Raw genomic sequence first — 18,383 nt, 5'->3', positions numbered from 1 at the left:
CGCATTCAAGAATTATACGATTCATTCCCGACAGCTATTTTCGAGATCGTTTTCATATATTTAATGTCATGAAGCGACCTGAGTCTCGAAAGGAATATAAGAAGACGTCTGAAAATGGGTCTTCGGACTCTCAATTGACTCGGCGAGTAGAGTGGTAGTGGTCGAGGAAGATCATCAGAACGATGGTGTCGAAAGTTGTGTTTATGCAGTGGAATGCCCCCTCGTGTCTCTTGGCGTATTTTTTTAAAAGCTTCTACTCCCCAAATAGACGCGTCGTCAGGAGGTGGGTGGTGGTGGTGGGGGAGGGGGTGTGATATGGATCCGAGCATTGGGTGGTTCCAGCCAGAACAGTTAGGTCCGGCGAGGATACTTTGGGACAGGATCTGGTCCACCCAGCAGGGTCTCCACAACATGAATATCAACGAGATCGACGACGACTCCGAGTCGTTCCCCATGAACAACACGCCGGAGTACATCCCCATCCGTGGGGCCGCCGACGACGAGGAGGACGAGGAGAACGCCAACAACAACAACACTTACTACAACAGGACGAAGAGGAAACGCCATGATGCCAATCGGGCATCGACCTATGGCCTCAACCAAAACTATAGGCATCTCATCGGCCAGTTCGGGGGATGCCCCTGGCGGGCGCACACCTCCAGGACCTACGATCTGGGCGTCCATGGGTGAGTACCACTTTCGGGTGGGCGTGCGTGCGTAGCCTAGCCCCGTCACTCGTCGCCACGTTCTGTAGGTTAAGCTAGGGTGCCCTGGGTAGGCCAGGCTGGACGCTGAGAGGTTCATGGTTAAAACTGATTATGGATTGACCCAGGTGGGCCATTATGGGAGGCGAGGTGAGGGAATTGACATGGGCTCTGTTAAGACATTAGTATTATCGGGAACGCGAGGAATACTACCTTCATTTACCCTGAGCCAGTGGCTTTCAGAGGAAGACCAGCAGGTTCTGGTTCGACAGCAGTTGACAGGTTGATGAAAACCACGTGTAACCACTACTCAGGCTGTCAAATTTAACCTAGCCTAGCCTCATGTATCCCATGTTATTTTGAAGCTAGTGACCTTGGGTAAAATATCGAATGGCTACCGTAGTGCGAACACCCCGAAAATTGGAAATTATGGCCTTAATTTGTGACTAGGGAGAAAACACTTCATATGAATGGAAAGTACAGGTTTCTGTGTATTGCTTCGACGGATGCTGGCTCTTGACTAATGTCTATTTTGGGGTTACAGGATGAGGGGCAAGTGTAGAACGACAGGAACAGGTTCTGGAGATGAAAACCAATCTATCCTTCCCTAGAATGCCATGTCGTGACCTAACCTTACTTTTCCTTCCTGTCCTCACTTAAGGTGCTGTACCCTGATCTGGCCAGGGGACTTTGCCCTCCCGTACCCCTCCAAGTAACACTAAAAACAACATAAAGGTCTGATCCCATCTTTCTGCAGACTATCATTGGTGGACTTGGTCAGCATATTTAAACCCATTGATTTTATCCAAGAACAGAATGATTGACAGCATGAATTGCAACAAGCATCCGAAAATCCTGTTTCCCACTGGTGTCCCTTTTAGGATGAATCCAGTGGAGTGGTGGTGTCAGTAGACATCATGCAGTGCAATGGACGCAGTACTTGAGGTTGCTGGCTGTGTCACTTCAGCCCCTAACTGCAACCAGTGTTATTCCATTTACTATACCTCCATTTATATTCTAGCTTTCCACCCTCTCCTAACACTTTTTTCAGCATTATTTTCAGCACGAATGACATGATAGGTCCTAGGCCTGAAATTAATAATCCACCTAATGAGTGAGTGTAGAACAACGGGAACAGGTGTTCTGCTGTTAAAAAGGAAACCTAACCTTTCCTAGGCTACTACTATGTCCAAACCCAAACAGACCTTACCCTCCTAACTTCACTTATGGCACCATGTCTTGACCTGGCTGGGGCCCACCTTCACCCCTCACATGGACCCATGAATTAACACTAAACATTGGAAACAATGGACTAACTTTCTGTTCGGAGGTAGTGTTAGAGCCTGATCCCATCGTTTTGCAAACTACCCTCATTCAATTCCTTTTAGGCTAAATTCTAATAGTGCATATTAGGTATTTGCTGTCTGACCTGTTGTTGGGTGGATAATCCTGATAACAAGGGATATTCACTTATCGAATGTTGCATATGAAGTATTATACTGGGGGATATTAGCCCAAGTAATTGCTTTTGTATCTTTTAATCATCAGTTTTTTTCGTTATTATTATAGTTACAACCATTATGGGAAATCTTATTATATCAATATTTTTCCCGAGTAAAGCACGTGATAACATAACACTTCTCAATACATTATTGTCGGTAATGCATACTTACAGAGAAAAAAAATATTTGAGATATTGTAGGTCTTGACTTTTTCTAAGTTCAGTGTATATCTTTCTATGGGTATGTGAGGTAGCTCTTGTTAGTTTGTATATCTGTTTTCATCATTCTTGGCTCCTCCCCATTACGTAATGTGACAATATTTGCTTAAATGCGCATTTCCTCATCCCACTAATGTCACTCCAATCAAAATATGGAGATCTTTTCAAGAGTTACTATTAGCTTCCTGCAAGTAATGTTGCTCTTCCAATGAAATTACAGGGTTTTTTTTTTTCAAGAGTTATCATTGGCCATTTTTTTCCCTTATAATTTTTTTTGTCTATGACAGTGGTCACACATAATCAAATTATCATTCATTTCTGGCCCCATTCTTAAGAAATTTTTTGTCTCATTCTTATCCCAAGGATCTGTTTTTAGTGCAATATACTATTGTAACTGATAGTATTTTGCTTTTTTCCTATTTCATTGTGGGAGAAACGCCTGATTGTCGTTTGTTTTCGCTTTAAAACTATAGGTACAATGAAAATACTGAACTCTTGATTGGTTGCATTTTTCATTATGTCCAATCACCTGCGATTTTGAAACCTACCGGTATCTATACATTCAACAGTCTCGCGAGTCGTTACTTAGCTGTCATGGATCCTGCGGTGCAGATGTGCAATTTATGTCGGTATTCTTATTTTGAGATGATCGCTCGATTTCATGTTAGTTATTATGGTACTCCTGAGGTTGTGAATAGGTTCATTACAGCCAGCCAATTGTATCCTCCACAATCTGAGGCACGTGTTCCCATAGGCATAGATCATTCACAAGTCTCAACCACAACCTTCCATGTCTTCATCGTCAGGTTCCATTTAAGGTAAGAAGTGACTAAGCAAAATATATATTGAAATTTAGCTGGGGTAAAGGGGGTGTCGCAGGTTTAGGTAGGTCTAGGGTCTGTGACCGGGGGCCTTCTAGGTTAGGTTGGGCGGGTTTTGTTAGGTTAGCTGGTTTAGTTTAGGGTTTGTGACAAAAGATTAAGGTCTGGTATACTTGACTGCTTTAAGGATTTGTTTTCTAACATAAAAGTGGTTTTTTTTTTTTTTTTTTTGGAAATATCATTTGACCCCACCCAAAACCCCAGTTCCCACCTGGTCCCCTATAATTGTTGGGTTATGCAGTTTTTTTCTTCTGAACAGAAATCTGTGCTTTTACAACTGTTCATTACAACATATGAAACAAAAACAATAAAAACACGGTTACAAACACTGATTTTTCTGGAAAAATTGTTGTTTTAACTCCAATTACATAGTAAATCTCTAAATCGGATGGTTTGCGGTCAAAATAAATGTTAAATCCGTTGGAACTACACTATTTCTGATGCAACAAATATATTTTTATTCCAGTTTTCCCATAATGGGGGAAACAGATTTTACCATTTTTTCTAGTAATTATTGCTCGTTGAAATAATTCAATTTTTTTATAAAGAAGTCTTGATTTATAGCCTATAATATATATATATATATATATATATATATATATATATATACACTCAGTTGTACTGTAAATTTACAAAGGTGTATTTTTATATCATGAGCCGAGACCAGGAGGTTACTTAGTATACACAACCCCCTTCATGTCAACCATCTATCTCCCAGGAAGCATAACTGTAACGCAGGGTCTATAGATAAACTTTTTGTTTCGATCTTGCTGTAATTTGGGATGGCTACAGCCATCTGACCATCACATTCGAAGACATGGTGACTTCTCAGATAACTTCTGGAAAAAGATATGTAATTGAAGTTGAAAAAGAAATAAAAAAAGGCAGGTTAAGTTGTTAAATTTCCCAGCCTTATCTTGGAAAGCTGTGATAATTCTGTTTGAGTTTTAGCTTCCTTTAGGTTACACTAATTTTTTTTTTTTTTTTTTTTTTTATGGACTTCCTCTACAGACAAAAGCCTATGCTAGCATTAGACCATCTTATCTTTTCTAAAAATTGGCAGTAACTTGCTTAGGCCAACCTAGAGGCAAGCGCTCATAAAGACAGAAATAATAATAATGTATTTCCCTTTAGTAGGTTACTATCAAGTATAATCCTTCATTTTCTGTTAGCTCCAAACATACATAATGCATAATGAAACCCTTGGTCCACAAGCAAACAGGGAAGTAACAAACTTCCCCAACAAAAGTTTGAATCCCCACTGTTTTACACCAGGGTGAATTACACTTGATAAACCTTATCATACCCTCTATGCTTAATGACTTTCCAGTGCATACTGGAAGCTTCACATAATTGTAAGTCCACTATTAGTCTTAAACCTATGATAATTCAGGGAATAACACACCACATACACCACTCTACTTGTGAATCCGTTATGTTCTGGACAGGCCATTTGTATGTTGAATTGTTTGTGAATTCGTTAATGTACTCTACATGCCCATTTAAATACAGTATGATTTATATAGTCAATACAGTTATTTTTTCATCCTAAAACACAATTCACTGTACATTTACTACTGTATACATATACAGAAAAAGCATGCAAAACAAAATTTGAGCCTACGTGTGGCAGAGGGGAGCGATTTGAACACAATTTTAATTTGTGATCCTGTTTGTTTGTATCTGAATGTTTATAAGTTGAATGTTCGTAAGTAGAGTGGTGTCTGTATTCCCGTGACAGTTATTGGAAATGCCAAGGCATTTTGGGGGGGATAACACATGCCTTTTTCATATTGCAGTTGGGGGAAACACTACCACAAGCCATATTCCTAGAATAATGTGAAGTAATGCATACTATAAGCCTTATTATTTTCATAACAACCAGAGGAGATAATACAAACCTTATGCCACAACTGTTGAGGGAACATAACACAGCCCTACTCCTCTAACTGTAGGGGGAATAAGGTGCACTGTCTTATTCCTATTCTAGTTGGAAGAATACTATACACTGAGCTTTACACCTCCTGTTGTTAGAATGTTAATCATCTCCTTGCTCCTTCTGCCGATGGTACATACAGTTTAAATGGCAATTGAATTGGGCTTGCTTCAGCTGGGATCTTGGTTGCTATGATATTCCCTTACCCTCGCCAGGACATGAAGGATTTGCTGAAGGCTTTGTAAGTCCTCCTGGGCATCCCAGGAAACACCTCATATGCTTTTGCAGAGCATTTGCCCAAAGGGCCATTGCCTGCCTCGTGGTGGGCCCTGCTGCCTCAGCAGTTCACTCTCCATATGAGACTTGTGTTGTTGCTGTTCTTTTTAACTGGTAAATGCCAGTTAGCCTGGATAGCTGAAATGTTTAAAGGTTATGTACCTTAGGAAAATAACGCAGGTCCCTAAGAGATCTTATGTTAACCTACCTTAACCTAGGTTCAGTTTTATTATTATTATTTTTATTATTATTATTACTATTAATAACTTCAGTAAAAAAACTGTGATTCCTACTTTCTTACCAAATACAAGAATCACGATAACGTAAATACATATACCATATTTTGTGTTAATGCATTTATTTTGGGATTATTGTTTATGCAAATCAATTTTTTTTTTTTATGTATTTTGAAGTCTGATTTAGAAAATCTGGAGTGATAACTAAAGTTAAGTTAGACCAACTTAAATTACCATTAAAAGCTTATACCAAAACCTTGAGTAACCATATTTTTACCCTAAATTCACACAAGGAATTTCTTAGCGAACTGGCAACTGTAAGTAAACTTAGTATAGTAACCGCTCCTGTAATAGTGTCCTGCCTTATCTGGTACAGTTCATAGCTGTTACTTGGCCCATTGAAATGCTTATAGAAATCTCCCGTGTGAAAATGCCTTTTCTTGGTTTAATTGGCAAAGTATTGAGGAGTTTTGGAGGCATCTCAGTAATCCTGCAATAAAATGTTCTGTGTGTCTATATTGTACCTCACTGTATGTCAGGTCAGTGAATGAGGTACTGTACTCTGTAGAGATTGTAATATTGGTACTTGATGTCATTTCTGAAAAAAAAAATAGTTTTAAGTATAGATTTTGATTAACATGGTTTTTATTTTGCCTTTCTGTTGAGATGTTCCTACCTGTTTTCAGATTGCCAAATGACTAAAAGTCCTCCTAGTGATATGTAAAATGCCATTGGCTAAATTTCCTCCCAGTATTCAAGGAAATTGGATAGGGAACTGTTGAATTTCTTTTTTGATTTTGTTGCTTCTTCCCCTAGGTTACATCAAGAGATGGAGGATTTCTACTCATGGATGTGCCCCACAGAAGAGGAGCATAATATGCGCAAAAGGGTTGTAGAACGTATAGAGCAAGTCATAGTTGGACTCTGGCCTCAAGCGAGAGTAGAGATCTTTGGCAGCTTTCGAACTGGTCTTTACTTGCCTACTAGGTGAGTCACTGGGTATACAACATTGAGAATTTGAACAGTAATGTGTAGAGTATTTTTGATTTATTTTTTATTTAGTCTTGAATTTATGGAAGACTCATTGAGTAAAAAATTTAAGTAATTGGGTAAAATTAACGAGGAAATAGATCAAAGTAATTTAGTATTTGAAGTGGTGTGGTGTTTAGCTATGCCTGATGTCAGACAGTAGTACTTCTCTAGATAATTAGCATCCTTCCCTTGAAATACATATAATTGCTACCCAAATAGGCACAACTTTACCTTGTCATGGAGGGAACAGTGATAGAAATGTGCTGGGCCCACCCTGAGGAATGTTACCCTTAAGGGTAATCAGTGATGAGTGTCATGTCAAACTCCTACAGATTGTGGGGGTGAAGGGTATACTTCCCCAAAAGGTGGACTAAAAATCATCAAGTACCTTTCCAACATCATACCTTAGAATCCTAGTTCAGGAAAACATTGTAATTATCATAGATGCAGGTATGGAGAATACAATATCAGAGGTCCTGTGACCACTTGTTGGCAGCATGCAGAACTGGGCAGAGGGCTTGGTACTGGATACCACGGACCCGGTAGTGAAAAGGACGAGCAAGCATGAATTTCACAGGATTGGTGCATCGAGGAAACCATTTGCCTGGGACTTCTCAAGAATAAAAAAAAAAAATTGGTATACTTTTGTGACATTTGGCCAAAACAGAGCTAGTAAGTGATAACTATACATAGGTCTAAGGCTGTGAGGAAGCCAGGTACACCAGTCTCCAGATGAACTAAAGTTCTGCGACAGTGTCTTTACCAGAGGGCTAGCCCCAAAGGTATCTTAAGTGAAAATCTCACTGAACCCTTAAACACGAAAAGGCAGGGTAAAAGAATACACTGGTGGAACACCTTGGCAAGAACACAAAAAAAAAAAAATATGAATACTAAATCAGCAAGAACTTGGTGTAGGTTCGAAAACTCGAAAGTTGCCCGGAAGACTGAATAATATGGCGATTGGCAGATAGTGGACTGCTGGCTTGAAACTTCTTGTTGCACTGTTTGGAATTCCCTTTTTCCATCTATCTTTTCAAGTTGATGTAAATTGGTTTCATTAACAGATTAAGGCTTATCATGGTTAATGACTCATGTAATTGTGTTTATCATTGATACAAATTTTCGTTACATGTAGTATTGAGTTTAGATAAATTCTGCAGTAAAAATCACAATTTCAGCTGTAGAGTTCACACTCGGTATATTTTCATCTTTAATTTAATGTGGTGGTTTAGAATTGTACTCGAGGAATTCTAAACTGTTTAATATTTTAATATTTTCAAAGGTGTTAGTGTTATTTCTTCAGCATTACGTATATGCAAAGGAAGTTCATCTTCCTGGAAGTTCTAAGTGACTTCAGAGATTGACATCTCATGCAATTAAGAGTTACATGGAAGATGCAAAACTCATTGTATGCTTATGTTATAACTCATAATACGTAATGGGTATTTGTTTTAAATTTATACTTAACATTCGCTTTATGATTTGTAAATCAAACATCATGCAACATAGTAAGTGCAGTTTATATATTAATTTTTATTTTAAGAATATTTTAATTTATATGTATATGACAGTATTTGTCATCTTACAAAATTTTTGTGACCTACATCTTATTTACAGAATAACTTCTTATATTTAAGGAAAAAATAAATGAATATTAGACTTGGGAATTAAGTTGGTTGATTATGCTGCCACTTATCAGTGATAACAGGGGTACACCCTGCCTTTGTGGTGTTTTGCATATGAATTTCTGAAAGTATTTTTTTTTTATTTGCCTTCCAGCCTTTCCCAATGACAGATAGTCTTTTGGGCAAGATCTTGTAATATGGGAGTATGACAACTTAATGCATTATCCAATTCAGTTTTCTCTGTCCTTGCTCTTTTAGATTATTAATTTTTCATCGTTGTAAAAGCAAAATTTTAAAACCACTGCTATTTTTCAGGCTTAATTATTTTTAATTTGGGTTATGACTAAGAAGTTTGAGCTGGAGAGTAGGTGGTTTTGCTTTCTTATTCTTATGTTCTGACAACAGATATATATATATATATATATATATATATATATATATATATATATATATATATATATATATATATATATAAATTTTTTTTTTTTTTTTTTTTTTTTTTTTTTTTTTTTGTTTTTTTTTTTTTTTTTTTTTTTTTTTTTTTTTTTTGTATAGTATAGGTATAATAGAAATAATTTAGGGTACAGTATGTTTTGTTGTATACCTGATGATAAAACTAAAGGGAAGTGTGTTTGTAAACTAATATCTTACTGTTCCTGATAAGTTACTTCTTTATATATATTGTCTATATGAATTAAGGATAAATGATAAGTGTCTGTTATCAGCCACTGAAAAAGTGTCCTGATAACTTTGAAGCTGAGGAAGGTCATACCGCTGTTATGTTTCAATATGATTTTCTTGCCATTTTGTTAACTTGGGGAAATGCAAAGTTTACTGCATATCATATTTTAAGCAGAGAAATACTAAAAATAGACCAGTGAGGGAAACAAAAGGAGATTGGTCATACTATACTGTGCAAAGTACTGTGTGCTGAGCATTCTCTCTCTCTCTCTCTCTCTCTCTCTCTCTCTCTCTCTGGTTGAGTTTACAGAGTACAAATGTTGAGATATGTTTGATTCTTGCCCTTGTGGTTGGGTATGAACAGAATTGAGGATAGAATGTTGATAGAGCAGCCAAATTTGCATTACTTTGACAAGATCAAACATCACCATCCCATTCAGTGTTTGTTTAACATGTTGGAATTTTTTTTATTTTCTTTTGTTTATTTTAATAGATGAAAGATTTGTCATATTAATTTGATCAACATTTGCAATAATATTCTCTTTCCTTTCAGTGATATAGATCTGGTGGTGATTGGAAAATGGGATGCACTTCCTCTTCGTACCTTAGAGAAAGCTCTTCTAGACAATAGAATAGCAGAGCCCAGCTCACTCAAAGTCTTGGATAGAGCGTCAGTAAGTAAATTCTTTGGTGTTGACTCAAAAAGTTTATTTTTGGAACTTTTATTTATTTAATTTTTTTTTCTTTACAGATCCAAATGTTTCCATTTGGCATTGAGCCATAGAATTTTACTTTATTCAACTGGTGGTGGGATGATTGATGGATCTTTTCCTCATGGAATTTTACTACATATTTCATAGTTTATGGTTAATAGAAAATGTGAATTACAGTAAAAACATTGTATGTGGAGCAGTGGTCCTAAGCTTGTATTTTTTAGACAAATATTTTCCTTATTTGATGTAGTACAGCCTGGATTTTTCGTGTTACAAAACTTACAAGTTCAGTATAAATTATTATTATTTTGTGTGTTATAGATCTTTTTAGTCTATTAGCCTTGAATCATTTTCTTGTATGAAATGTTATCTTTCAAGTTTTTTCAGTGTAAATCTTTCATTGGAAGCTGTAATGAAATTCATATGTGAAGAAACACATTCCTAAGTTTTCTGTTCTTTCATAGTGATTATGCTACATTTGGCTGAATCTCTTGACATGTCAAATCTTTCTTTCGTTCATAGATTGTGTAATAGTATACATAGTTTTCTCAGGCATTGTTGGTTTTGTACATGAACCTTCAAAAATGCCTGGCTCTAAGGAATTGCTTTAAAATAGTTGATAAATTAAACTAAGGGAAGAATTTGTCTCTGTTCAATTTCTTGCAGGTAATGCATTATTTTATCATAAATTGTAATTTTAGGGTATTTTTAAGAATATTTTTCAGTAGGTTCAATATGACCTCATTTGTTTCCTCTGCAGGTGCCAATTGTGAAGCTTACTGACAGTGAGACTGATATCAAAGTTGACATCTCCTTCAATATGAGTAGTTGGTGTCAATTCTGCCCAGCTCTATCAAGGAGTACAAGTCATATTTTCCAGCTCGCCAAAGTTGGTTATGGTGCTGAAACAGTTTTTATTGCAGCGTGACCTGAATGAAGTCTTTACTGGTGGCATATCTTCTTACTCTCTTATCTTGATGACCATCAGTTTCCTGCAGGTTAGTCAGAAGAGTTACAATTTAGCTCTCTCTCTCTCTCTCTCTCTCTCTCTCTCTCTCTCTCTCTCGGGGTACTCTCTCTCTCTCTCTCTCTCCCCTCTCTCTCTCTCTCTCTCCCCAGTTTACTATCTGCTTCTAAATGCCATTTTTTAAGGACAGGCTTTGACATTCATACCACTTAATAAGGTGACTTGGGACATCTCAAAACTGCAGATGATTTTTGCCTCTGACCTTCGGTTTTGAGCCTAGTGCGATTTATCCCGACAATAACCATTTTTATGCATTCAACTTACCTGTCAGATATATACTTAGCTATAGACTCCGTCATCCCCGATAGAAATTCGAATTTCGCGGCACACACTACAGGTAGGTCAGGTGATCTACCGCCCCCCGGCCGCTGGTGGCGGGAATAGGAATCATTTCCCGTTTTCTAAGACAGATTTTCTCTATCGGCCCGTGACAGCAACATTGTTGTTGTTACTCCTGATTTGATTTTCGTGTTTTTTCATCGCTATTGATCTTCTAAAGCCGGTTTTATTTTTTTTGGTGACATATTGGATCTTTGTTTGTTTGGCAATGGCTCTTGTTTCGTGGACTGTTATTTGGACTTGGTTTTTGGATATTTCTCATAATGTCGGATTCTAGCTTTACGGTTAGAAGACAGTGTGTAAATGAGGGATGCATGGTGAGGCTACCGAAAGCTTCGGTAGATCCTCTCACACTTTGTAAGGGGTGTAGAATGAATGAATGCTCAATATCTAACACCTGTGATGAATGTGTAGGTTTGAATGAGGAAGAATGGAAGAATTTAAATAATTCCTATTTAAGGAAATTGGATATGGATAGGGCTAGGAAGGCTTCCTCCAGAAGCGTAAGTAGGTCTCATTCTAACGAGTCACTTAAATTAACACACCTAACCCTAAACCTGTATCTTCTTCCTCTTGTACTAAGACTGCAAATCCAGCAACGGAAATTGCAGATCTTAAAGCTGCACTGCAAAGGATGGAACGTAAAATGCTGACGTTACAAGGTAAGCACAGTGATAGTGATTTAAGTGTCCCTAGTGCAGTGGAGGGTGCGTCTGATCGGCTTCATCTCGCTCCCAGGCCTAGACCTCTTCCAAGCTCATAGGCCCAGAGGAGAAGGAATGTCAAAAGCCTTACGGAGGTTATGGAGAATCCCCACCGATCAGGCGTCCCCTCGGCAGATTCTGTGACGACCCGAACTGCCAAGGATCGCTACCGAAAAAGCATCCTAAAACAGTGTTTTTATTGTAGTGTCTTACCGAACAATTATAGAGCCGTGATTTCCACGAGCGGCAGGATACTAAATTCAAATTTAGCGCGTCGGCGTCGCCAACACTGGTGGTGATGACGTCATCTCCCTCCACTCGCGGGAGAACCAGGTACAACTGCCCAGGTGAATCCAATTCTTTTCCTGCCGGCGTCCGGTGAACATCGGTGGTCGGTGCGGTTGGATGACTTTGCTTCGCTTTTTTTTTTCTGGTGGAATTGATCTTCGGAATTGGTGAAGTAAGACTCTTTTTTGGCGTTGTTTGTTATTTTGCTTTTTATTTAGGCGTTGCCATGTCGGATTCTAGTCCGTCGGGAGTTAGGTTTTGCATCTCAGGATGTAAAACTAGATTATCCAAGTTAGAATATGATTCTCACACTAAATGTGTTAAGTGTAGGGGACAGGTTTGTTCAGCAGATCGAACATGTAACGAGTGTAGTGATTGGACTGATTCTCAATGGAAGTTTTTTAGTTCATACTCGGAGAAATTAGCTAAAGACAAGAATTAGAAAAGCAGCGCTTAGGGAAAGTAGACTTAGCTCTGCTTCGTCTTGCGATGCATCTGTTCCTTCTGTTTCTCCTCAATTGTTATGTCTCCTTTAACTACACCTCCTATTCCTCCTACTAATCCCACTTCTCCGGCTTCCCGTGTAGTTTCTTCCGACACCATTGCCAGTCTGGAATCGAGGTTAGATCAGAAATTTTCGGTACTAGCGATACGGTTTTGCAACTTGGTAATTCAGTTAAGAAGAAAACGTTTTGGGAAAGCGGCCTTCAGTAAAGACGTTTTTGGAGAAAGCGGCCTCAGGTAGAGTGTAGTTGAGGTGCGTCTGTCTGTCTGACACGTCTCCTAGACAAAGGTCACTGTCCAGCTCCCCCGCACCGGGGAGAAGACATACCGGAAGTCCAAGGGAGTCGATCGGATTTGCCCACAGACAGGCGCCTCTCTTGTTGAGCCTGTTGCGCCTCAACAGGGCTCGGTTAAGCGTTGGAAAGGTGTTGCGGTCAGACGCCTTTCGAATGATTCAAGCGATTCGTCTCCGGTCACGCGGCGCTCTTGGCGAGATTCGCCGTTTCGCGTCCCTTTTAAGAGGCGTTCAGGCGCCGATTTCTTCGCCTCCTCCTCCAGTCAAGCGGTATAACGGAGCCTGAGAGTAGGGTTGCGCTCCCCGCGGGCCGTTAGCGGCTCGTTCGTCGCCTCAATCTGTGCCTTTTTTCGGCTCCATAATACTAGTAGAGATTGTGGTTTTAGCGCTGTAGCTAGCAGTTCTAAGGGTGTTTCTTTAGGCGCTTTTTCGTCTGTTACGCCTGATGCGCCTGTTTCGCCTCGAATTTCGGCGGCTCCGAGCGAGGCGCAAGTAGTTTTTTCCGCCTCCTGCTGAACATTTAGGCTCTTCCAAGCCTTCGTTAACTGTTTTTTGATTCGTCTCTGGCGCCTTTGCGCAAGCAGTTAGAGATGTTAACCAACTGGATGAATGAGTCCAAGGGTGGTTCGAAACCTTCAGATCCGTTGTAGTTCCGTCTACTTCTTCGGCGGTATCGGAGAATGAAGAAGAAGTAGAGGAGGAGGATTCACATCACCTCTCGTGTTATTCACGTCTCCTTAGATTTTTTTCTTCTGGTATCTTATCCAGATTATTTTGAGAAAGCGGCTCCGCGCTCCCAACTTCGACTTTTTTGATGAGGAGGAAAACCTTCAGGACCCTCTCCTCCCAAAATTCTTGTTCTATCTAAAGCGGTTAGACATTCGTTGAAAAGAGACGGAGAAATGGATGTCTATAAAAAGGAAAAGAGACTTAGGGAAGGCTCTTTTTGCTTACCCTCCCTCTAAGTTGCTTCGTAAGAGGTATAAGTTTTATGTAACTGGGGAAGCTCCTTCTCTGGGAGTTTCTGCCTCCTCCCGGGAGGGACTTCTCCAGTTAATCGACTCTCTAGAAGATCTGCTTTCGCCGCAGCGAAAGTTTTCTTTACAGCGCCTGAGTTGGACCACGTTGTAAAGAATCAATTTAAACTTTTGGAAGTCTTAGCTTCCTTGATTGGACTATTGGCGCTTTAGCGGCCAAGATCGAAGACTGTGTCCTTCTCTTTCCCAGGAGTTTAGCGGAGGATTGGATTGGTGTTCTGTCCTGTGCGGACAAATCCATTAGAGATGGATGTGATAGTTAGCTTCGCTCATCGCCTTTGGTACCCTTAAGAAAAGGCAACTTTGGTGCTCCTTTGCTTCTAAAAGGGTTACGTCCCAACAGAAGTCTGCTCTCTTGTTTGCTCCTTTTGTGAAAGATAACCTCTTTCCAGACGATGTAGTGTTGTCAATTTCGTCTGCGCTAGATAAGAAATCTACTTCGGATTTACTGGCACAGTCTACTAAGAGACCTAAAGCTCCTGTGGAGACTGTTCCTTTCGGTTTCTCCTCTGGCCCAAGTGCCTTTTCGAGGGAGAAAACCCAAGCGCTTCTTTCGGCCGAAATCGAATTTGCGACCTCAGTCTAAGGCCTCGGCCAAGGTTAACAAACCTTCCAAATGAAAGCTCGGTTCTTCATGCACCAGGTTGGGAGCCAGGCTGGCTCTGTTTTGGGAGGAATGGGAAACAGAGGGAGCAGAAGCCTGGGTAGTGCAAGTACTCAAGTTCGGCTATCGTATTCCTCTCGTTTCACCTCCCTCGCTCTCACCTGTGCCAATTCCATTCCAGGCATACTCTCCGGGCTCAGACAAATTTCTGGCGCTAGCCGCAGAAGTGGAAGCGCTTGTTCTCAAAGAAGCGATAGAACAGATAGAAGGGGATTTTCCTCCAGGCTTTTACAATCGCCTTTTTGTAGTTCCCAAGTCATCAGGGGGCTGGAGGCCGGTTTTGGATGTGAGCACCCTGAACTTGCATGTCCAGAAAACAAAATTTCATATGGAGCCCACCTCGGTCGGTTCTGGAGTCCATCAGACAGGGGGATTGGATGGTCTCTCTGGACATGCAAGACGCTTATTTTCACATTCCGATACATCGCGAATCTCGGAAGTACCTGAGGTTCATGTTCAGAGGCAAGGTGTTTCACTTTCGGGGCGCTTTGCTTCGGACTAGCGACGCTCCTCAAGTTTTCACCAGGGTTCTATCCCCGATAGGAAGCTGGCTACACATATTAGGAGTAAGAACTCTCCCTCTATCTGGACGATTGGCTTCTCCGGTCGGAATCAGAGAGTCGGTGCATGAAGGACCTTGGAACAACTCTGGATCTTGCCAGAAAGTTAGGAATTCTGGTCAACAAAACAGAAGTCCCAGTTGGTTCCATCTCAGAGCATCCTTTATTTGGGGATGATTCTGAATGCTCAAGTTTTTCGGGCTTTTCTGTCCCCGAAGAGGGTTCAAGGCTGTTCTGGAGACAGTTCAGGAGTTCTTGGACAAAAAGGTAAGTTCTGCCAATCAGTGGATGAGGCTCCTTGGGCAATTGACGTCAGTGGAGAAATTTGTGACGTTGGGAAGACTGGCACATGAGACCTGTCAGTTTTTTTCCTGAGAGCCTCTTGGTGCAGGAAGACACAACCAGACTCGATTACCTTTCCTGTCACAGATCAAATAAAAGAGGACCTAAGGTGGTGGCTCTCTCGAGCAAGGTTGGAAGAAGGTTAGATTTAGACCCATCCTCCCGAACCTACAGTTCTTTTCCGACGCATCGGGACACAGGTTGGGGAGCCCTACTGGGAAATCAACGGACTTCAGGAGCTTGGTCGGAGAAGGAGAAGAAGTTCACATAAATGTAAGGAACTGTTAGCAATTTTCTTAGGCTCAGACAGTTTCGGAGCTTAGTAGAAGGCCGAGTAGTGGCAGTGCATTCCGACAACTCCACGGCTCTCTCGTACGTGCGGAAACAGGGGGGGACTCAGTCTTTCTCTCTGTACGAAGTAGCCAAGGATCTCCTCCTGTGGGTCAAACGAAGCGAAGGTTCAGCTAGTCCCGAGATTTGTTCCGGGAAAGATGAACGTCCTGGCGGACGAGTTAAGTCGTCAACAACAAGTGTTACCTCTGGAGTGGACTTTGGACAACAAGATTTGTCAGAAACTTTGGCGCCTTTGGGACGACCGTCAATAGACCTGTTCGCGACATCGAGGAACAACCGTCTTCCTCTCTTTTGTTCTCCAGTCCCAGATCCTCTAGCTTGGTCGTGGACGCAATGCTCGTTGGATTGGTCGGGTCTGGAAGCTTATGCATTCCCTCCGTTCGGTCTAATAAGAGAGGTGCTGAACAAGTTCATGTCGCACAGCAATGTAACGCTAAACGTTAATCGCTCCCCTTTTTGGCCCAGGAAAGAGTGGTTCCCGGACCTTCTCCAGTTGTTAGTAGACTTCCCCAGACTTCTTCCTCCAGAGAAGTGGCTTCTCAAACAACCTCACTTCAAGAGGTTCCACCAAAACTTGTCCGCTCTAGCTCTGACAGGGTTCAGACTGTCCGGAATCTTGTCAGAGCGAAAGGATTTTCAAGAAGAGCTGCAGAAGCTATCGCTCGTTGTAGGAGAGAGTCCTTCTAACAAACTCTATCAGGGAAGTGAGAATCTTCAGAGAGTGGTGTAGAAAGTGCTAAAGTCTCTACTTCTGCGACCCTCTTTAACAGAAATAGCAGATTTTCTTCTATTTCTTAGGAACTCTAAGAAACTGGCTCCTTCGACGATCAGAGGATATAGAGCCATGCTCTCTTCGGTTTTTCGACATCGAGGTTTGGATATTTCCTCCAATTCAGATCTGTCGGACCTCATTAGGTCTTTCGAAACCACTAAGCTCCCGCAAGATACAGTGGCTTGGAACTTAGATTGGTGCTTAAGTTCCTCATGGGGCCACCGTTTGAGCCTTTGAAGTCGGCTTCACTCAGGAACCTGACTAAGAAGGCACTCTTCTTTTTATTGCACTAGCTTCTGCTAAGCGTGTCAGCGAATTGCACGCTATAGACAAAAGAGTCGGTTTCTCTCAAGGCAATGCTGTATTTTCGGTATCTTTGACCTTTCTAGCCAAAAAAATGAGAATCCTTCTAATCCTTGGCCGGAGGAGTTTTGTGGTAAGGAACTTATCTGATTTGGTTGGACATGAGGAGGAAGAAAGGCTCTTATGTCCAGTCCAGGGTCTATTAAGCAGTATCTGTTTGCCACTAAGGGTATCAGAGGACAATCTTCTAAGCTCTGGACCTCGGTTCAAAATCCCTCTCGTCCTCTTTCTAAGAATGCTATATCGTTCTTTATTAGAGAGCTTATCAGGGAAGCTCACTCGCAGTCCGAGAACGACAATCTTTCCGTTCTGAGAGTTAAAGCTCACGAGGTTAGAGCAGTGGCAACTTCTTTAGCATTCAGGGAAGAATTTATCTTTAGCTTCGATTCTTCAGAGCACGTTTCTGGAGATCGAATTCGGTTTTTGCGAGTCATTATCTCAAAGAGATAGAAACGGTTTTCGAGAATTGTAAAACGTTAGGTCCGGTGGCGGTTTCTGGCATGGATGTTGGGAGAAACGGCACAGGGGTCGTCACCTCTATGCTAACTTTTTTCACCTTGAATAGGTTGTCGAGTTCAAGGAAGCTGGGGGTACTGAGTACCTGGGATACTCACCAGTCTGTTAGGTCAGATTTTACAATGGTTGGGTATATATGTTTTTAAATCTGGTGGTTGGTGACAAATGTTTTTGTATGATTGAATTTCTGGTCTTAGCCCAGGGCAAGGGCAATCTTTGTTGTTACTATCCCTCCGTCAGTCAGCCTTGACTCGCTTGAACTACGGAAGGAAGTTCCACTCCTGTAGAGGCTAACTTTTGGGCAAATTCCAATTCCTCTACAATAGTAAGAAGAGCACCGACCAGAGGCAGTAAACAGTCTGCTGTAGCTCTCTTACAAGGTAAGGTACAACAGACACCTTGAGTGTTTTACTGGTATTGCAATAAATGTAACCATTTAAAATACTAGTGGTCCACTGAATCCCACCTTCCATAAAGTGTAATCAGCTCTATAATTGTTTCGGTAAGACACTACAATAAAAATGAAATTTTCATTATTAAAATGAAGTTTTATTGGTACACTTACCGAACAATTATGATTATACCCACCTCCTCCCCTTAGGTGGACGGACGGGCAGAAAGAATTGGATTCACCTGGGCAGTTGTACCTGGTTCTCCCGCGAGTGGAGGGAGATGACGTCATCACCACCAGTGTTGGCGACGCCGACGCGCTAAATTTGAATTTAGTATCCTGCCGCTCGTGGAAATCACGGCTCTATAATTGTTCGGTAAGTATACAATAAAACTTCATTTTAATAATGAAAATTTCATTATT

At 40.8% G+C, this 18,383-nt stretch overlaps 1 protein-coding gene across 1 annotated transcript in view; it reads left to right on the top strand.

The window, feature by feature from the left end:
- The first annotated feature begins 258 nt into the window (after window positions 1–258).
- Window positions 259–18,383, top strand: part of LOC135217551 (terminal nucleotidyltransferase 4B-like) — a 44,104-nt gene continuing 25,979 nt past the window's right edge. Inside the window, 5 exon segments of the mRNA XM_064253518.1 lie at window positions 259–686; window positions 6,570–6,740; window positions 9,645–9,765; window positions 10,565–10,633; window positions 10,635–10,802. Of these exon segments, the coding sequence (XP_064109588.1) occupies window positions 316–686; window positions 6,570–6,740; window positions 9,645–9,765; window positions 10,565–10,633; window positions 10,635–10,802 (900 nt within the window). The 5' untranslated portion in view covers window positions 259–315.

This window comes from Macrobrachium nipponense, chromosome 7 (genome assembly GCF_015104395.2).
Source record: "Macrobrachium nipponense isolate FS-2020 chromosome 7, ASM1510439v2, whole genome shotgun sequence".
In the NCBI taxonomy this organism is placed as follows: domain Eukaryota; kingdom Metazoa; phylum Arthropoda; class Malacostraca; order Decapoda; family Palaemonidae; genus Macrobrachium; species Macrobrachium nipponense.
Note: the sequence above shows the minus strand (reverse complement) of the source record. Positions and strands in the feature narration are given on the sequence as shown.